Source organism: Hyaena hyaena, unplaced genomic scaffold, assembly GCF_003009895.1.
Source record: "Hyaena hyaena isolate Hyena2069 unplaced genomic scaffold, ASM300989v1 scaffold_170, whole genome shotgun sequence".
Taxonomy (NCBI): domain Eukaryota; kingdom Metazoa; phylum Chordata; class Mammalia; order Carnivora; family Hyaenidae; genus Hyaena; species Hyaena hyaena.
The window spans coordinates 534,483-557,031 of NW_024080802.1; the positions used below are offsets into that span (position 1 = coordinate 534,483).

The 22,549-nt window shown below is 35.6% G+C and overlaps 1 protein-coding gene across 1 annotated transcript in view; it reads left to right on the forward strand.

Moving 5' to 3' along the window:
* The first annotated feature begins 12,880 nt into the window (after window positions 1-12,880).
* EPYC (epiphycan) overlaps window positions 12,881-22,549 on the forward strand; it is a 33,412-nt gene continuing 23,743 nt past the window's right edge. The window contains exon 1 of the mRNA XM_039240235.1: window positions 12,881-13,045. Within this exon, the coding sequence (XP_039096166.1) occupies window positions 12,881-13,045 (165 nt within the window). The remainder of the gene's footprint in view (window positions 13,046-22,549) is intronic.

The window sequence follows — 22,549 nt, forward strand, 5'->3', positions numbered from 1 at the left end:
ATTGCATTTATTTTTCTTCTTTCTTTCTTTCTTTACAGGGTAGTGTAAACATGAATTTACATGCACTCAGAAATAAAACAAATCCATTCGACTTGCCTTATTCCAGTGGTCTGGAACAAAACCTGCAGTATCTCTGAGGTATGTCTATAATAGGTAAACCAAAAATAGGGCACATTAGTGAGTAAGTTATTATATTAATCTTTTGTGTGTGTGCGTGAAATGAAAAGACTGAAATTTTTTTAAAGATTGAATTTTGATTAGTTTTAGATTTGCTGGAGAATGGAGGAGATAGTACAGAGTGTCCCAGATTACCACTTCCCGTGCCCTGAATACTTTTCCTTTATAATTAATATCTTGAATTAGTATGGGACATTTCTTATAATTAGCAAACCAATATTAATATACTGTTATTTTTTTTTTAATTTTTTAATGTTTACTTAGTTTTTGAGAGAGAGAAACAGAGCAGGAGCAGGGGAGGGGCAGAGAGAGACAAAGACAGAATTTAAAGCAGGCTCCAGGCTCTGAGCTGTCAGCACAGAGTCTGAGGCAAGGCTCAAATCCAGGAGCTGAGAGATCATGACCCCACCCAAAGTTGGACACTTAACCCACTGACCCACCCAAGCGTCTCAATACACTGTTACTAACTAAAGTCCCTAGTCGACATTAAGGATTGCTATTTGTGCTGTACAGTTCTATGGGCTTTGACAAATGCATAATGTCATGTACCAACCATTATAGTATCATACAGAATAGTTTTCCTGCCCCCAAATTCCCTGTGAGTCACCTGCTAACCCCTACCCACACCCTCTAAACCTTTGGCAACCACTGATCTTTTTACTGTTTCTGTAGTTTTGCCTTTTCCAGAATGCTGTATGGTTGGAATCATACAGTACGTTGACTTCAAAGATTGGCTTCTTTGACTTCACAATATATACTCAACTTTAATCCAAATTTTTTATGGCTTGATAATGCATTTTTAAAAATATTTGAATACTATTCCATTGTATGGATATACCACAGTTTATCCATTCACCTTTGAAGTATATCTTGAGGGCTTCCAGATTTTGGCAAGTATGAATAAAACTGCTATAAACAGGAGCACTGGGTGGCTCAATCAGTTACGCTGCCCAGTCAGTTTGGCGGCCGACTTCAGCTCAAGTCATGATCCAACAGTTTGTGAGTTTGAGCCCCACGTCAGGCTCTGTGCTGACAGCTCAGAGCCTGGAGCCTGCTTCAGCTTCTGTGTCTCCTCCTCTCTCTGCTTCTCCCCTGCTCACTCTCTGTCTCTCAAAAGTAAATAAACATTTTAAAAAATTTAAAAAAAAACTGCTATAAACAGAGTGCCCTCACTTCTTTCCTCCCATTCTTTACAGCATTGCTGTCATTCATTTTACTTGTGCATATACTACATTAGCCATCTGTCCTTGTAACTTGTCCACTTTTTCCAGTAGAGTCCTTAACATAGTAATCATATTTGTTTTAGGTTCTCTGTCTGGTCATTTAAAAAATCCATGTAATATCTGAGTTGTGTTCTGATACTTGCTTTGTCTCTCTGGATTGTGTTTTTCTTGTCTTTTAGCATGACTTGAAATTTTTGGTTGAAAGCTGGGCATGATGTATTGGGTAATAGGCACTGGAGTAATTAGGCTTTTAGTGTGAAGTTTTATGTTAATCTGGCCAAGAGTTGGGTGATGCATAATGTTTGCCACGGCTGTAGTTGCCAGAAACTTTAGTTTGCTCTAGTTTTCTTGTTTGAGATCCCCAAAACTCCCACCCAGCCACCCCATTGCCTATGGGTTTCCCCTAAGAACTCCTTCTTAAATAGATGCCATGTCTTGAAGATTTCTTAGTTCTAATCTGTTGTTTTTAAGCTGAAGACCTGTTGATGTGCTGGTAAGATGCTGGGAAGGGTAAGCATTATATATTTTTATAGTTAAAGCTCAGGTTTTTAGTAGACCTTAATCCCTGGGAAGTATGCCTTAGTGCTTTTTCTTTCTCTCTTTATGTGGAACAAAGAAGCTAACAGGAGCTAGCGTTGGCTGATTGCCCTATCATCAAGTCAGAGAGGCCTCTGGTAAAGTAGCATCCCATGGACAACAGGCCTTTGTTATTTTTTCTTCGGGCGTATTTCAAAATATTTACTAAAAACAGTAGAAGAGTGGCCAGTTTAAGGACATACACAAGGAAAGAGAAAAATAATAACATTGACAAGAGTGAAAATAGACAACGACAGGAAAAAAACAAAATGAGTCTCAATATGATGTATTTGTTATTTGAGAAAAATGATTCCAATGAATTAAACAGAAATCAAAATTCAAAGATAAGCTAAAAGATATTTGTGCTAAAATTAAGAATAGTAACTAATCTGCAAGTAAAAAATGAACTTTCTTCCCTTGGAAAGATTGGTACGGAGCCATAAATGTCAAGCCACCATTTGGTGATGTTACCAAGGCTCAAGGTGTAGAAAACATCTTATGAGCCTTCAGAGGAGAAAAGAAAATGACCTAAACAGTGGAAAATAATTAGGCCGGCTGCAGACTTTTCCATTGCAACCTTTAGAGCCAGAAGACAATGAAGCAATGTCTCAATGTCCCAAGAAAAATGTGACCTAAGAATATCCTACCAAACAATTTGTCCTCAGAGTAAAAAGTTCACAGACATTTTCAAACATGCAAGGCCTCAGGGAATTTGGCACATCTGAGATGTTTTTTGGGAAAAAAAAATCTGGAAATGAAAGTAGATAAAAGTATTGTTATCTGTAGATACACAGATATAACTACATTTTGAGCGGTGAGCATTTGAACGGTTATCTTTCCTTTTTCTCAGTATGTCCTGGGATTTTTATGACAAAAATGTATAATTTATACCAAAATAATGAGCTTTTTAAAAAGATGCAATGTAAAAATGATAAATAAACTGTAATAATTTAGAGTCCAAATTTTGATAAAAAAGCATCAACAGTGTCTATAATTGTTTTATAAGTATTACTTGATATAGAAAACATGGTTTACCTTAAGCTATACAAGAAGCAGAGATTTAATGGTACTCCTATCACATCTTGTTTGTCAATGATTTGTTGATACCTTACATCGGTTCACTGGGAAGACACAGAAAAATAAGAAATTTAGCAGAAACCCTCAGATCATACAAAATAGGTTTCAGAAAGTTGATGCGTTAATGCTCAAAGACTGTGACCAATCATGATTCTTTTGCTCTTCTTTTACTAGTCCCTGTTGGGAACCACTCATTTCTCAGTTCATTGCAGGCTCAAGGGTAAACATTTGGCCAGAGGTCTACATTGGTTCATTAAGTTATTCAACAAATATTTATTGAATGCCTATTGTGTGATTATGGACTAGAAACACCATGATAAACAAAACCAGTACATTGTGGTTTTGTGAAGATAACATTCTGGAAAAGAAAATAAAGAAACTAATCATATATGCAGTAATGCCAAAGAGTCAGAAGTGTTATGAAGATTGGTTCTCTTTTAGACAGAGTGGTCAGAAAGGAGCGACTGTAGAGGTAACATTTGAGCTGAGCTTCAAACGAGGTAAGGACTCAGCTAAATAGACACTGAATTCTCTCAACTCCATTTTTTTAAGCAATATGCATTGATTTGATCAGAATCAATAACACTAAAGGTAATATTTTCTTAGGTTACTAGAGTAAAGAATTCCTTTCTTTCCCTCTGGATTTTAACCCAAAAAGATGTAAGATATGGAGCAGACATTGTCACCTCCTTTGTAGGCAGCCCACTGAGAATGGAGTTAACCAAAAGCAAGTTCTCTGAAAAGAGAGAAATGTACTTTTCAGTTACTTGGGTCAATAAATTCCTTGTTTCCTAAGTCAGTTTGAGTTTTGGCTTTCTATACCTCTATTCAGGATTCCTAACTGGTATGGAAACTCTCAAATTCTCATCAAAAGTCCATACGGCATGTCTTTGTATGTGACACAAGAAAGTATTAGGAGCAAATAAGCATGAAACATTGATGCCTGAGGCCCTTGGACAGTGGCTTGAGAAGTGTTAAGAGATAGCCTGGCAGTTAGCTAAACAGAAAGATGTAATTAAAAAAAGAGAAAAAGAGAGAGAAAGAAAGGCCAAAAACAACTTATCATAAATGCAAGTAATCCTATAATATATTTTTACTATAGTCCAAGCAAATCATAATAGCTTATTAAGTAATTATGTATTCATTTGAATTACGTACATTTGATTCAGGCAATCATTAATTGATTCATTCAAATAACACTCAGCATGGATTGCAGGCCAAAGACTATTTTAGACACTAAGGATACAATTGTCAATGTGACCAATAAATTTTATGCATCATGGTGTTTATATTCACCCAGGGGAGATATATATATATAACACCAGAAAAATATAGCCACAGATGGCGGCAAATGCTATGAAAAAAATTGTAGTGAGACATGAGAGTATGACGCAAAGGAAGAGGGTCTCCTCGGATGGGGAGGAGGCCAGGCAGGAAAATAGGACCGTTGTAAGATGAAACTTTATTTTATAAAATTGAGGCATAATTTCAGAAGTCAAAATCAAATGATTTATAGAGTGAATCAAATCTGCAGATACAATTTTGAACTCTGCAATGTCTTAAAATAAGTTGATTTTAAATTTCTTTAGACTTACACATGAGTTCTCAAAGATACTACTATATAGCCATCATATTTTGATATTGATTTAGTTCACTTGTGTTATAGGGAGTCCCTGCCTGAATTTGCTCAGAGCATATGTCCCTATATGTAGAACTGACCTAGTGGAAAGGGAGATACTGAGAGGGAGGAGATAATTAGAGAAACCCAGACCTTAAAAAGAAGAAAGGGAATAAAATCCTGGGTATCATTTGGGGGATTTACTTATACGTGCAGGTGGATTTGATGGCAAAAGTTAATTATTATTCTGATGACTTCTACTATCACTCTATTCTAAAAGGAATACAGGAGGGTTGAGAACATAGGAATGTTATAAAGCAGTCATCTTAGGTTGGCAAAAAGAGCACCGTTATCATCAGAAACATAGTATGGTTGAAGATTTAAAGAATTTAAAGTGATGGCAATCTTTGTATGTGATATTCACTGTAATATACAGCTGCTGAGATGCAGGAAAGAAGAAAGTTGGGAAGTTGTATTCAACTAAAGATGAGGTTTCTCCAGGTGAGTATGGTGGAAAGAAAAAGGAAAAAAAAGAGAGAGAGAGAGCAGAAAGTATTTGAAAAGGTATACATATGATAATGGTGCATCAAATCTAAAAGTAAGGAGAGAAGTTAAGATAGGAGATTTAATGAATTGTGGAAAAGGGATGGAAGCTACGGAAGAAGGCCTCACTAGGCAAAAAGAAAAATAAGAACAGTGCCCATTTAATAGGGTTAAGTAAAACCTGGTGATAATGACCTTAAAGACATGACAGTGATGGTGAGTAGTTGGGTAAGAATGTGGTAACTTTACCACAGGTACCTGAGGAGATAAAGCAGCTACCACACCACCATGATAGGTGGATCATGTACGCGGAGGTTGGCATCACTGGAAATGATGACCAGATATGAATAGAGGGTATGAGCGAGTCAGGAGCTGAAGTCATCAATAAGAGATTTGGTTAGGAGATCAAGCAGTTGATGACAAGGGAGAAGTCACAGAGGTTACAGATAGTTAAGCCAAATGCCATGAATTCCAGGATGGGCAAAAGTTTTGCAAGAATAAAGAGGAAAAATCATTTGAAAGAGAAAATGTAAAACAAGAAAAATTCATCCATCTTTGTGTTATGTGAATGAAGAATTAAAAAAAAGTAAACACCACTTTAAAGGACAGCAGCACAAAGCTTTGTCAGGAGTCAAAGATTCTTTTATTATCATTATTAATTTTGCTTATTTAAATTCAAGTTAGTTAACATACAGTGTTGGTTTCAGGAGTAGAATTTAGTGATTCATCACATATAACACTCAGTGCTCATTCCAACAAGTGCCCTCCTTAATGCCCATCACCATTTAACCCATCCCCCATCCACCTCCCCTCCAGCAACCCTTAATTTGTTCCTATAGTCAAGAGTCTTTTACAGTTTGCCTCCCTCTCTGTTTTTATTTTATTTTTCCTTCCCTTCCCCTATGTTTATGTGTTTTGTTTCTTAAATGTCACTAATGAGTGAAATCATATGATATTCGTCTTTCTCTAACTGACTTATTTCACTTAGTATAATACACTGTAGTTTAATACGCATTGTAGCAAATGGCAAGATTTCATTCATTTTTATCTTTGAGTACTATTCCATTGTATGTATAGACCATTTATTCTTTATCTATTCATCAGTTGGTAGACATTTGACTTCTTTCCATAATATGGCTATTGTTGATAGTGCTACTATAAGAATTGGGGTGCAAGTGTCTCTTCAAATCAGCATTTTTATATCCTTTGGATAAATACCCAGCGGGACAATTGCCAGATCATAAGGTAGAGGATAGTTCTATTTTTAATTTTTTGAGGAACTTCCAGAGTGGCTTCACCAGATTACATTCCCACCAACCGTGCAAAATATTTCCCCTTTCTCTGAATCTTCACCAACATCTTCTGTTTCCTGAGTTGTTAATTTTAGCTATTCTGACAGGTGTGAAGTGATATCTCATTGTGGTTTTGATTTTTATTTCTCTGATTATGAGTAATGTTGAGCGTCTTTTCATGAAGCTGTTAGCCAACTGGATGTCTTCTTTGGAAAAGTGTCTATTCATGTCTTCTGCCCATTTTTTTACTGGTTCATTCTTGTGCATGTCACTGTCCAGCACCATGTGATGAAGATACTGTGTTTTTCCATCGGATAATCTTTTCCTGCTTTGTTGAAGATCAGTAGGCCATACATTTGTGGATCTATTTCTGGGTTCTCTATTCTATTCCATTGATCTCTGTGTCTGTTTTTGTGCCACTATCACACTGTCTTGATGAATACAGCTTTGTAATATAGCTTGAAGTCTGGAATTGTGATGCCTTCAGCTATGGGTTTTTTTTTTTCCAACATTACTTTGGCTATTTGGGGTCTTTTTTCATTCCATACAAATTTTAGGATTGTTTGTTGTAGCTCTGTGAAGAATGTTGGTGTTATTTGGCTAGAGATTGCATTGAGTGTGTAGATTGCTTTGAGTAGTATAGACATTTTAACAATATTTTTTCTTCCAATCCATGAGCATGGAATGTTTTTCCATTTCTTTGTAACTTCTTCAATTTCTTTCATAAACTTTCCATAGTTTTCAGTGTACAGACTTTATACCTGTTTCTTTAGTTTATTTCTTGGTACCTTATCTTTTTGGTTCAATTATAAATGGGATCGATTCCTTGATTTCTCTTTCTGCTGCTTCATTACTAGTGTATAACAATGCAAATGACTTTTGTATATTGATTTTATATCCTGTGACTGCTGAATTCATATATCAGTTCTAGCAATTTTTGGGTGGAGTCTTTCAGGGAGTGAATCCAACACGTTGGTGGACTCTTCCATTTTTTTCCTCATACAGCATCTTGTACGTCATCTGCAAAGAATTAAAGTTTAACTCCTTCTTTGCCAATTTGTATGCCTTTTATTTTTTTGTGTTGTCTGCTTGTTGAGACCAGGACTTCTGGTACTACACTGAACAATAGTATTGAGAGTGGACATCTCTGTCGTGTCCCAGACATTAGGGAGAAGGAGAATGCTCTCAATTTTTCCCCCTTGAGGAATGTATTGGCTGTAGACATTTCATATATGGCTTTTATGATGTTTTGATTCCTTTAAGATAAAAGAAGCAAAGGGAAATTCTCCAAAAGAAACAGAAGGCAAAGGAGAGTTTGCAGATTGCAGGTGAGGCTTGAGAGATTCTGGAGGAGATGATGAGATCAGATTAAGGAATACAGGCAGCACAGTGTATGTGGGTTTAAGGTATAAAGCTCCAGGACTTCTACTAATGAGTACAAAGTCTTTATGGCAATTTGGGAACTCTTAGGAAGGTAGATAATCACTTCAGGTATTGATTTTATTCCTTATTACCAGTGGAGGGGGATATCTACACCCTCACCTAGCTCCTACTGATGTGGTCATCTGGCGCTGAGGACAAGGACAGGCAGCAGCATGCTGTCCTCAGAGTGCTCTTCTCTGTTCACTACTGCTACAGAACAACGAGAATCACTAAGAGAAGACCACTCTGTTTAAAATTAATTCTGTTTAAGCAAGCAGGATGACATTCAATTAATTTTGTTAAGAGTTACAGTCAAAAGGATTTGTAAAATATTTGGGGGCTTAAAGAGATAAATCCAGAAAGCCTCAGTTACTAGATAATGCAACTAGTCTTAATAACTGATCCCCTGAGGGTTTCTGATAACCAAGCTCAGACTCTATTAAGAAAATTATCATGAAACTAAAAGATATTTACCAAGGATAAGAAAGACTGGAATTGGTAATTAATCCTTCTCACTATTAAACAGAGATTAGGTCCTCATGGGACGGTTACGAATTTGAGCTCCCATAGTTCAGAATGGATTTTGAAATATTGGAGAGAGTCCAAATAAGACCAAGACAAATGATTTAAAAATTGCCCAATTTTTTTTAAGGAAAAGTGAAACGCTTATTTATTTGGAAAAAGAAAAGACTTGGGAATGATCATTTATGCTTTCAATCCTATATTAAGACAAGTAATTTAGTTATTACCTTCTCACAGAACAATTGCATTAGTAGACAGTGTTCTGAGGCCCAAGAACAGCATCACTAAACCAAAATGTCACCAAAAGACAGTGTGAAAATGTTACCTCTGAAAATAGAGTCTTTGGGTTCAGCCAGAGAATTCCAGAAGACAAGGGACTACACAGATGCCACCTTTGTCACCTGACAATGTGTGCAGAGTATTAGATGAAATAATGCAAAAAGAAGAAAAAATATTAGGTATTTTCATGGATATTCTACTCATCTATTTTTATCCCAAAGCACCTAGAAGAGCCTAAAAATTAGTGACAGGTAAACAGCCTTAGGATAAGAAACAGAGATACCACTGTCTTTTCACCTTCACCTGTAACCCTCAAATGAGCTCAGTAACACCTGGGAACTTGGCCCACTTTGGTTTTTAATTTGTGTCACATGTGACCCCAGATAATTAAATGTTGAGTGCCAGCCACCTGGGAATGGAGAACTACATTGTTGAGAACGTGTTGGAAGAGTTAGCAATGTGTAAACTCATCTCACACGCAGTGTTGGGACAGCGCTGTAACAGAGCCAGTGTAGGAACTCAGCTTCAGGCCTCTTTGTATAAATGCTTCTGAAAGTAACCTCCATATGACGTGAAACTGCAGGATGCAGGGTAGGAGGCCCTATCAGCCAGGACGGCCTCTCTGCTGTCATAGACGTCTTGGTAGATTCTTCACTTTACCCTGTATCATCGCTTCCATTGTAAATAAAACTGGTCCCAAGAAAAATAACGCACACTGAGAACAACTCATGCGGAAGCAGGTGTGCATGGTGAGGGTAACGACTGACAGTGCCCTGAATCCCAAAGAAGTTTGGGGATAGGGAGGGAGAACAGTAGGGAAGACAGAAAGAGGAGACTCTTGAAGACAGACTTTGTCCTCCATCAGTTTGTCCTCACATGCTGTCAAAATTCAATACAGCTATTCACGTTTAGGAAAGGAAAAAAGGATTCCTGATGCACAGGTTAGAACCAGGGTTTATGTAAAGCATGTCCATATACATGACACAGCTTCATCTTCCTCTAGAATCTTTGCAGTGTGAATGGAAATGGAGAATGCAGATTGAATAAAAGTGTACTTTGTCTCCATACCTGTAAGAAGGCTCAGTGTCACAAACCATGTCAGGTAGCAGGAGCCTACAACAAATCTTGCATTCTGTGGAAAAAATGTTTTTATGTAATTTGATGTGTTTGGTTCTGATAGATAAGAGAGGAAAAGGAGACTTTTTTTTCAAAGCACTCAGATCCTATTTATGCATTGTTTCAAGACATAATATTTTTATGAGCATGCAAAGGGTTTATTGTTTCTTTGCTCTCAGAACGTTCCAAGCAATTTTTAAAAAATGGATTTTTTTTACTTACCCAGCATGAAACAGGTAAGGCTTTTGCAACATTTACTGAATTTCATTTAACATTAATGAAACCTGAAGAAAGCAATTCTAGACATGCAAGGAAAATTATTTCTTATTAGAACATTTCTACAGTATCCATCTCTAGTATCACTGTATACAGTTTTTCTTAACTGGTGAAATTGTTATAGATTAAATATATTAGAACCAACTTTTCGGATTTAAAATGTTTAAGGCAACACGTTGGCAATTAGAACTCCTTTAACATATTTCACACTATGTCATTTGGATTCTACTGCTTACTTTGAGTGACTATAAAGTAATTTGGGTGTTTTAAAGACTGAGAAGCATTTCTCAAGGCTAACTTTTCCAAACAGAAAATTGAGTGTTATAAATTCCACCTCCCACAGACCAGAATTCACAACCATTGGTCAGGGGCACATACTACTGGCTCGGCGTCCTCAGTCACTTCATGCCATTTCACCAAGTAGGAGCCAAAGGTAAGTTTTTACAATTGCTTTCTTCTCGGGTGAGAGACTTTTTTTTCCCTACTCTAATAACTCTTTGAAAAACAATTCAACTTGCTTTAATATTTCATGGTGAACTTTGATTCAATGGTTTAGGTTTAAGTTTGTTATTTTATATTTATATTATTCTTGGAAAACTCAAATTTTTAATTAGCTAAGAATTAATAACACACAGTAAAATGGTTGATCTTAATAGTCAGGATAGATGCCAATGAAATTATGGTAGTTTCCAATATATTCCTTAAATCAAGTGCCCTGACATAGCCCATGTTTCTTGCTATTATAGACATGCACTATTGATTAGTATTGATTGAAATATTATGCCAAAGGAAAAAAAAGAGAGGTTTCAGGTGCTTAAAAATATATTGATGATTATATGGCAATGATGCATTTAGAATGTCTTTATAAACTATATCTTTTAAAGTTGTATATAAACATAATTTTCAAAACACCATGAAATGATGTAAAGTGGACAATGAACTCAAAGATACAACATTAAATACTAGTATAGTTACTTGGAGGAAGAAATGTGCTTTTTAAACTAAGCATAAATAGGTGTTCTTCATATTTATCAGGTTTTCACAAACTGTCGTTGCTGATAACTTTGGGGGATATACCCAAAGATAGTAAAGTCTAAGAATGTAGACACATAATCAAATTTATAGTTTGAAGTGAGAAAAAATCATCGGCAAGTGCAAAATTACTTTGAACAATGAAAGTTTCCAGAAATGTAGAAGGAAATGTAGAAAGAAAAGATTTTCTCTAGGTTAGTGGGGTCCACTGTTAATGCTTTCCACTCGACTATGGGTGAATGGTTTGTGGAAAATTTGTAAATCACATTGTTTGATGAAGTAGGACTTTGTTGGTGATTGTGTACAGCAGTTCAAAATCTGCAATCCTGCAAAGACCCCTGCAAAGGCAAGTGACATAGAGGCTTGGTTTATCCAGTATGAATTAAAAAAAATTACTAGAAGAAATCATAGGAGGGAATAAAAAGGAGCTCCTTGTACTGCTTCTTATTCTCAGAGGAATTTCATATGCCTCTGCCTAAACCTGCTTCATAAAGACTTTCTTTCAGGTAACTGAAGGTCAGTTTGTCTGCGAGTGCATTCAAGTTTAAAAGTAATATTTATCATGAATTCCCTTTTATACGTGTGCATAGGTACAAGCACCGTATGCACTGTTCTTGAAGTAAACCTAAGAAGTGTATCCAAAATACAAAAATTTTAAAATTGGACATGCTTGATAGAAAAAAGTTTTACAGATGCTTTGCCTCCTCGATAAATGATTACCAGGTAACATTTTTGATAGGCCCAATTTAGATGTTTAAAATTAAACAGGACAGGTTTTTTCCCTAAACTAAAATGTATTTAAAGAAGTACATACAGGACTAAAATAATAAAACGATAATATCTTGATTGAATCCCTCCCACCATGTTATCATTGGAAAATATGAATTGTGCTTAATAAAGAATTATAAAAAAAAACTTTTTAATCTTATGTGTGTGAACATCCTCCTCTAAGGAAATCTTGCCATAATAGTGTCTTTTAGGCATGTATTTTGAATGATTTTGAGTTTAAACCTTAGATAGCTGTTAAGAATTGAAATAAAACACTAAGGACTAAAGGAAAAATAATTGTATTTTCTGTTCCATTTCATTAAGAATAAGTTTTGAAAAATATTGCATGATGTATACATTAATGATACCCAGAGGTAACAAGGAAGTAAAAAAGAAAAAAAATAAAACCTTCTTTATTTTGTCTGGAAAAAGTCATCGGCTTAAATGTACAAGAAACAGTTACGAGTCCTAGTTACATCATTAGTCAACTCTGTCTCGGTTTCCTCATCTGTAAAATGGAATGACAGTTACAGTCCCCCTCCCCCACCTCCTCCTCCTTCCTGCATCCCAAAGTTGATGAAAGAAACTTAATGTTTAGTAAAAGGTAAAACTCTAATGCAAACGCTTTTGTGAACAAGTGTATCACAGTTATGTCTGCATCCCATTTTCCCTGAGTTTCTCTATGAAAGAAACTTAATTTCACAGTAATGACTCTATCTACTGTGAAAATGTGGACAGGTTTGTGAAATAATTTGAACATCTGCTATGAATAGTCTTCAGAATCTGTAAAATTTCATGTGTTATGTTTATAAATGATCCATGTAAAGAAAGCTACCAGCTTAAGTTTCACAGTGTCGAACTGTGAATTTATCATTCCTATTTAGTGGAAACTATTCCTAAGTTATTATCGATTAAATATTTATACATGATAATATTTTTTGACTAGGAAAGCTTGAAACATGAAAATGTTAGCAAGGCTTGTTCTGGGACTCATCATCTTTGATGCCGTTGTGACTGCTCCAACTCTGGACCCCATCAACTATGACTCAGAAACTTATGAGGCCACCTTGGAAGACCTGGATAATTTATACAACTATGAAAACATACCTATCGGTCAAGCAGAGGTAACTGATTCCTCCCTCTCTTGAGACTTTTAAAAGCATGAGTATGAGGAGTTGTTGAGATTTTCTCACTTCAAATAAATTGTTATTTATTTATAAATAGATATGTTCTATCTTAATGATTTCATATGAACCCTCTCTGCAGAATCCGTTCAATCTGTTCAAAGATAACATTGGGACACTCTTTTGCTTTCTCATGGTTCACTTCGTTTCCTTTATATCTACTCACAAAATTAAAACAACAATAACAGAAAGAAGTTTCTATCGAATCAGAACAAAGAACATTAGAGGAGAAAGCCATCAGTAAGGAAGATTGGAAATAGGATGCATGCAATGATGAGGAAGATGGACAAGTTTGGGGCATCAGAAAAAGAGGAAAGTAAATTAGAAGAAAATAAGAATGCAAAGAAAGGGCAGTGATTTGGAACTCCACCATGTTGCAAGAGTGCATGTGCTTTCCTAAATGACTGATCATCTCTCAGCTAATGTAGGCATTGGCAAGGTTACAGCCCATTACATAAATCTGATATGACATGTTCCTAATTAAATGTTAGACTTTTTACATAACTAAAGGATACAGACTAACTTTTTGAATCAAAACACAAATAGACCTTGAAATGTTGGAGGGTAATTAATGTACACCATTGACAAAAACTAATTAAGCATAAATCAACCAAAAGGGAAGTTACGTCACCTTTACAGGGTCAAAACATATTTTGGGCAGTCATTCAAGTGTAAGTCTTCTTAGCATAATTACTTTTGATAATTAGGGAAGTAAAATATTTAGACAAAAGCGTATATTTAAATTGTATGGAACTTAGCTATATCTTTATTAAGAGAATAAGCATTCTCATTATTGTTTATGTTGCCTTCTGAAATTCAAGAATCAGATTTTTGCAATATGATTATTTTTACATCTTCTTCCCAACTCTATTTTCCTTTCCATCTTCCTCTCTCTTGTCTTCACTCTCTTCCCACCCCACTCCTTCTCTGTCTCCCTCTTTCCTTCTTTTTAGTAAAGTTTTAGGCTTGACAGAAGACCACTTTTCTTCTGCGCTTTTGGTTGTGACTCTGTTTTCTAAGTCTTTATATACTGTTTGATTCATTTTGCTGTATGACTTCTGCTACGTCAAGGGCATTTTCTGTAGAGTTTACAGTCATTAACACTAGTCTTGCTGTCCATGATCTCTAGATCTCCAATATAATGCATCAGTGCACAATATAAGGAGAAACTTTTTCAGTGCTTAACTCTCTGCTCTGTTCCTTTTCCCATCTTGCATAAATATAAAAAAAAGGGGGGGCGCCTGGGTGGCTCAGTCAGTCAAGCATCTGACTTTGGCTCAGGTCATGATCTCATGGTTCGTGAGTTCGAGCCCCACGAGTCGAGTGATGACTGCCAGCTCAGAGCCTGGAGCCTGTTTCAGATTCTGCATCCCCCTCTCTCTCTGACCCTCCCCTGCGCTCTCTCTCTCTCTCTCTCTCTTTCTCTCAGAAATAAATAAAACATTTACAAAATTAACAAAAAAGACTCAGTATGCATATGCAGTTATCTACCAAGCTAAATATTTTAGTTTTAAGTGTACTTGTCATTCCTCCAAAAGATATCTTATAGAATCAAAGAGGTTAGTGAGTACCATCAGTGAATCCTCTGTTTTGAGTAGGCCTGTGGAGTAGGTTCTAGGGACTGCTCAAGGCTGCCCTAGATAAAATTTTGAAGGAGATAAGCTTTATCTGTAGACCTCTTTAAAGCCATTCCTTGATGTCAGAATCCCTTTTTCTGCACAGACATTCTCAAGAGATTCTGAAGTACTTTGTGCCATCAATAAGCTTAAGCTGATAAATGCATCTCTATAAAGATCATTTCATATGTAACCCTTCCTCAGTATTTGCTTATTATGGAAGAGCAACCTTCTTGCAAGGTACCAAATATATGGCATTGTATCCCCTTACTTCATTCAAATATGCTTAATTTTCACCCTGGCATAGCCAAATTCAGCATCCTTAACAACTCTGTCTCGAGAGAGCCACAAAATAATCTTGTGTTCCTGACTGAAATACGTAAGTCATCCCTCATTGAATAATCTTTTGTGATGAAGAAAACCAGTTTATAGATAGGTGATATACATATATACATATACACATGCTTGTACAATAATGAAAACATAACACATTTGAAAACAAACTATGCATAATTTTTCAACTTTACCAGGTTGGTCCAGTAGCAAAATTCAATTCACCAATCTACTCACCTACCACCTGTGAAAAAACAAAATACAAAAACAATGTAATATAATAAATGAAAGGACATGAGGAATAAAATTCAGAATTTCAGCTCAGCTCTTAACAAGTTAATAATGTAAATTGCTTTATAAACAACGAACTAATATTCAATTCCTTACAAGAAGATGTGAAATAAAGCCAATAAATCCAGTCATGCCTGCATGGATTCTAGAATATAGCTACTCAAGATACAAATTTCTTGACTTGAGTCTTGGAAATTCAGATTCTGACAACTCCTGATAACCTTGTTTATCTAATCTTTATCAATTAAAAACAGTTGTTACACATGTTCTTATTCCTATATGACACTTTGTGAGTGAACACTGTTAACATACCCATACAAGGTACAGTTGAAGAAAAAATTCATGGTAAATAAAGCACATGGAGAATGGTAGGATACGGTTCTTTTGTTTTATGTCTTCAATCCCAAGAGTATGATTCTGCCTATCTTAGTCTAGAATTTATTTCATCTATAGAAAAGGCAGCCTTATATTTTAAAATTGTAAATTTATAGAATAACTGGACAGTGTTTCTAAAATATATGCCAGTTTCTTTCTTATTGGTTTCTTGGGTTAATATAATAGACTCTCTAGACTTTGAATGCTTTATCCTTAAGGTCTTAGATTCATATGAGGTAGGCAGAAATCTAAGATGTCCCCTAAATGACCCATCCCCAGGTGTGTCCATGCCCTCTATAATTCTCAAAATCATAAATATATTGGGATATCACTCTTGTAATTAGGTTATTTTATGTGGCACAAGTGAAATTTAGAGAAAAAAGTTCTATTGGATGGCTCTATCTATACTAATGAGCCCTTTAAAACAGTGTCTTGAAGTCAGGTACAAATTTTAAAGCATGAGATAAATTCAGGGGAATGGAAAACTATTTGTGGCTCTCTTTAAAGATGGATGGCTTCACATAGCAAGGAATGCAGGAAATCTCTAAATTTTGAGAGAAGCTGACAGCCAGAGAAAATATGGAAACCACCGTTCTATAGATAGAAGGAACCCAGAGGTATACATGAGATCACAGCCCTGGCATTAACTTGATTTTGGGCTTGTTTTTTTTTTTTTTTTTTCACCCTGAGCAGAGTACTCAGTCTGGCCATTCCTGGACTTCTCACCCACAGAAACTGTTAGTTAAAAAATGGGTATAGATTTAAACTGCTAAATGTATAACAATTTGCCTTGCAGCCATAGAAAACTAATATGATATGTAATAATATAAATTTTTTTCTGAGAACCAAATTTGAATTTTTATTGCTGCAAGGCTTGCATTTGTGAATCCAGTGATTTATCTAGCAATGAGCTAAACACCACCCCTCCAACCGCAAAGTTTGAATCTCAATAGAGCTTTGTTGATTTCTACTAGTGGGAGTATATTCATTCCCTGCCTAGTGAGTGAAAGGGTCATGGGGGCACCTGTGTGGTTCAGTTGGTTAAGCGTCTGACTTCTGCTCAGGTCATGATCTCACAGTTCTTGGGTTCAAACCCCGTGTCAGGCTTGGGTTCAAGTTGTCAGCACAGAGCCTGGAGCTTGCTTTGGTTTGTGGTCTTCCTCTTTCTGTCCCTCCCCTGCTCATACTCTGTCTCTCTAAAAAATAAATAAACACTAAACTAAAAAAAAATAAAAATGAAATAATTTCTAGTTTAAAAAATGATATACAGTAATAGTATTCCAGAATGTTGACTTAAGTGATTTCTGATCATTTAGAATATCCAGGATCTTCTGGATTCTATTTTAGAAGCAGATCTTAGGTTCAGAAATTCCATCATAATGCTCTATATTACCCAGTAGATCCTGGATAAATTTGGTGGTATAACATAAATTTTTCGCAGTCTTTTACTTAGCTTTTATTTTACTTTAATGGTACAAGTGGGAATTGGTTACAAGCCATTAGACAAAAATATGAACATTTTGCTCTCTGATGAATATTAGCTAACCTTGATTGAGCACTTCTTATGTGCTGAGTACTATTCTAGGCCTGTCACATGCATAATCTCATTACTCGCAACAAAACTGAGAAGCGATATTGTTATTTTCACTGAATAGATGAGAATGTTGAGGTAAAGAGCAGTTAAGTAACATGATTAAGATTAAAGTTGTTAATGACATATAATTATGGTGATATTATCTTCTCATATCAGAAAATTATTTCCAGTAGGTTAATAAAAAATTATATTATCCTCCATCCATTTTCTACCATTTTCCAAATTGTCCTTTTAACTTGATATTTGTTTTAGTAGAACTGAATGCTGGTGCTCCAACGCTGCTAAACGCATTGTTCTATGGATGAATAATGTAAACTAGAAGTAACCTTTAGAGACAGTTGACTTACCCAACTACTGTAAGAAAGAATGGTTTAAGGCTGACTACTTCAAAGATTAATTGTAGATAGGCATTCTCCAACATAGTGTATCTATGTTACAGGGAATAGCCTCTAGCTATCTCTCTCCCTCTCTATTTCTATCTATCTATCTATCTATCTATCTATCATCTATCTATCTACCTATCCATCCATCCAATCTAGTTATAGATGATATAGATACAGATATAGACAGATATATAAAATCATAAATATTGGATGGTTTAGAATCCAGGGAAACATTTTGCAATTTGCCTTAAAGTTTTCATCAGAACACAGTTCAAAATTTGGTATTCTTTAAGTGATTTAAACTGAGACTGTGCTTTTGATTAAGGTGAGTATTTGGTGTTTCTGTTTTCATGGTATACTTTTGGGGTTATTGATTTTTCATTTCTCTTAGGTCTAATAAAAACACTGGCCTACCCATGAATTATTTCCCTTGCCCAGAAAAGCACCTGGTGGCAGTATTAATATTTATGGAGGATATGAACTTCCATTTTTGCAGTAAACTTTCCTGGGCTCCATCCAATCAGATTTACCCTCTTCTATACTGCCTTACTCTAGTCTTATATAATTGCTTTTACTTAACTGTATCTGCAATATCCATGGATCTTTAAGAAACACCACGAATGTTGTATCACAGAGCCTTGTGGAGCACTTGCTTGTATTAAATGTGGAACAGTATGAGGGGGCACTTATAATGATGCCATACAATGCTCTTCAGGAGAATATAGAGTAGACCTTTCTCTCAGCCTCAGTGACCAAATGGGTTGCAAATTTTCAGGAATGTGCTTATTTTCTAGGCTCTACATCTTGTAACTAACTGTGCTTGTCATTTTGCTCTGAAATTTAGGCCCTAAATTTTGCCTCATCCTTTCCTCATTTAAAAAAAAAATTTAATGTTTTATTTATTTCTGAGACAGAGAGCATGAGCAGGGGAGGGTCAGAGAGAGAGGGAGATACAGAATCTGAAACAGGTTCCAGGCTCTGAGCTGGCTGTCAGCACAGAGCCCGACTAGGAGCTCAAACCCACAAACCGTGAGATCATGACCTGAGCCGAAGCTGGACACTTAACTGACTGAGCCACCCAGGCACCCCACTTTCCTCATTTTTTATTACTTCCCCCACTTTTACTTTCCCATAGTCCTAATCTCCTCATGTAGATTGAAGCATTAGCATGCAAGCTTTTAAAAATGCCACATACACCTTCTGGATGGCAATAACTAATAAAGGGATATCAGTAATAATTGACCAATAGGGTTTTTTTTTTTTTGAGTGAGAGATGTTGTCCTTGCTGTTACTCTCCATTAATCTTAAAATTAGGCCATTATTTTCTCTTTCATCAAGAGACTAAGTAGCTAAATTATTTAAAATAATTCCAATGAAAATCTCTATTGAAATAAATAAATTAAGCTTTAAAAATAGCTTTCATAAAGGAAGAAGCTATAAAATTCATCAAAGGAATGAAAATTAAATTTAGTGGAGTTGTAGAAATGGATAAGAACTCAGTGAAGGCAGGTGTACCCAGTAACAGTTGAACAATGGTTTGTTTTCAGTTGCCATCATGGTAATATGATGCCATACAGAATAATTTTAGAACAAATGTTGTTGCCCTGTAATACTAGAAATTGCGTAAGTAGAATCACATTGACTTTGAGCTACTCATAGAATCAATGTCCACTTCAGATAATGCTATATAAAAAATATTTTTAATTAGTTTATCTAAATATAATAAATTGGTATAGAGCTTTGGTAATGCTAGCAGATAGCTCATTTCAAAAACTGTCTTTGTATTTTCTGAATAAAAAGCAATTAATTAGTAATATTGCTACTATTTATTTCCTCTGGTGATAAAGCATGGAATACTTTTGTCTTTATATTTGGAATGATGTCGCACTTTGGCCGGTTTATGCAATATATTTCAGTTTCAAACTTATGGTTTGCATATAAAACACTTTTTATTGGAAGGAGTAATTCAAACTCAGCCCGAGTTAAACATTCTTTTCAGAATTTGGCAAAAAATAAAAACTAATCTTCCTCTTCACTCTCTCTCCTCACCAAAGACACTCTGGAGGAAGGGAGGGAAGAATTTTGCTGATGAGTTTTTAATATGGTTGTCTGATTGACTTTCCACATGCTTCTTTTAAAAACAGTGTTAAACTATTTGAATCTTATTTTAAAACTATTTGCAAACTTTAAGAAAATAAAGCCACAAACAATACAATCATATAGGCTTATAGGAAACAAAAGAACACTGATAGTCTTTGCCAGCGATTCATTTGTATTGTATTATACATTATTTATGAGACCACAAACATAAGTTAACTCTCATAACTATCCTTTGAAATGATAACTTATTCTGTTATTATTATTATTAACAATCAAAGATCAGAATTTTGCCCAAGGTTATTTAGCTAGTAAGTTTCAGAGTAAAATTTAAACCAGATTGTTTTAATGCCAAACCAGAGAGACTTTGGCATTAAATGCTTCCATTATTCTCCTTCTCTTTAATCTTTACTTCTTTTTAGCTGTGTCCAATATTGAGGTTTCTTACCTCTGAAATTAAGTAATTTGATTATTAGGAATCAGAAAAGCAAGAATTTTCAAGTGATTGTAATTAACACAATATCTAAGCATCTGTCTTAGCTGTCAAAGTATTTAAGGGAGCAAGAGGTAAGACAATCCCGGTGAACTGAAAGTGCTTTGTGAGAAATGTGGGACTGAGCAATCTTTGCCAAACACATTTCTTCCTCATCCATTTTCAAGATAAAATAGAAAATAAGATACAGCTTTCATTGCCAGTGTTCATGGTCACATTTTTTTAGATAATTAATATGGATCAGCTAAATCACTTTGCACACCAGGCAGAGAAGAATTCCAACTTAAGAATCCTCACTTAAGATATCTACATGCCAGTCTATGAAATCCTTAAGAATACATGGTTAGTAACCCAGGCTAAATATATGAGAGCCTTTTAATGCCTTTGGAAACCAGTTGTTGACATAATGCCAACAACAAGGGATAGCTTCAAGATTTGTTATCAACTGTGTGGGACAATTTTGGAAAAAGATAAATGTAAAATTCCATTCTGTTTAACAAAAACCTTATTCTGTGCTAATATGAAAATCCAAATAACATTCTGGATTTCATTTTTTTAATGAGGAGCAGACCTGTAATTTAAATATTATTTGCTGAAGGCCTGGGCTTACTAGTTAGGAATTGACTTAAAGAGTAAGGATCTTAATCAAAGTGAGTACATAGGTGAGGACATTTGTTTCCCAATCTGACTTTGCTGGGCATTTAAATTATTAAACCACGCATTACGAAGAATAATGGAAGAAGCCACTAGCTTTGGGTATTAACCCAAAACTGTGGTTAACCACAGTCTTCAGATTAGCGCCTGATCCAGTAAATTGTAGTGCATGGAGTGACAGAGCAATGTACATTCTTGACAGGTAAACAATTCTCCCAAAAAAGGAGGGTGAATCACTCAGTCCTATCTTCACCCACCCACCAATTAGCCTAGTCATTCTTCTTCAGGAAGAGTGAGTGAAAGAGCCAACAGAAGATGCACCCACCTCCCAAGATGGTGGCCTTCAAGCCATTAGGCTTAACTATTAAGTTCAATATAGCTCTTCCCTTCAACAGAAAGCTTCCCATTTTTAAGACAATCATGCTTGCACCTTTATGAGACCTATTCTTATGACAGTCAGCATTCTTAGGCATCCTCTGGCAGAATGTAGATTTTGATCCCAGAAGCCCTGAAATGAACCCAAGAGCATCAGTGAATTTATCTCAAAGCCCTTTCTGTACCTGAGATTGAAATCTCACTCTCAGTTGCATATTCTACCTAAAATTATATCAAGCCACACTAATAATACAGCTTAGGAAAGACTCTGAAATGAAATTAAATGCTGAGTAAATATACTCCAATAAAACAACTCCAGGGGTGCCTGAGTGACTCAGTCAGTTAGGCCTCCGACTTCAGCTCAGGTCATGATTTCACAGTTCTTGCATTTGAGCCCCATGTCAGGCTCTGTGCTGACAGCTCAGAGCCTGAGCCTGCTTCAGATTCTGTTGTCTGCCTCTCTGCCTCTCTCTTTCTTTCTCTCAAAATATAGATAAAGATTAAAAAAAACAATTCCTGAAACAAAGATAACACTAATTTGTATATATTACCCCTACTTCTATAATGCTTTTGTGGAAAAATAAAAGACTACAGATTAACATCCATTTCCTGCAAATTAAAGTCTGTATTTGTTTAAATCCAAAGAGGTTACAGTACAAAATCAGAATTGCTTGACTTTGATTTAAAAATCCAAAGAATATACAGTCCAAAACTTTCTTATCCTAATTCTTTTTGCTACATCTTCATTTTGCCTGGGGTCAAGATGGACTCTTTCAGTAACGACATGCTGAATTCTTCCAGATACTTCCAGATAAAGGTGTAGTCCCTTCAAAGGCACATACTTTGTAATCAGTTCATTACAGTCCCCCACAACCTTCACATTTTAAAAGAATGAAGCAGTAAATGTGCATGCAGTATTATCTCAAAAATGATCCTAACCCCCATCAGATTTAAAGAACAAGTTACTCCCGAGTCTCCAAAAATAATTACTCCAAGCAAAAGTGTATTCCCCCAGACCAGTACATAGTGCTGGCAGATACTCTAACAGAGACCTGGAGCTACCTAAGAAAAATGAGAAGGTGGAAAAAAAATCTTGATTTAGCCTCCTCCAGATGTTGGTCGGCTTATGTTTATTGCTCCTAGTTTGCAAATTTTGAGCTCAAACAGTTGGAGAAATCTTCCATCAGGAGTTAAATTACGGCACAGCTTTTACCATTCTCAGAGTAGCTGTTC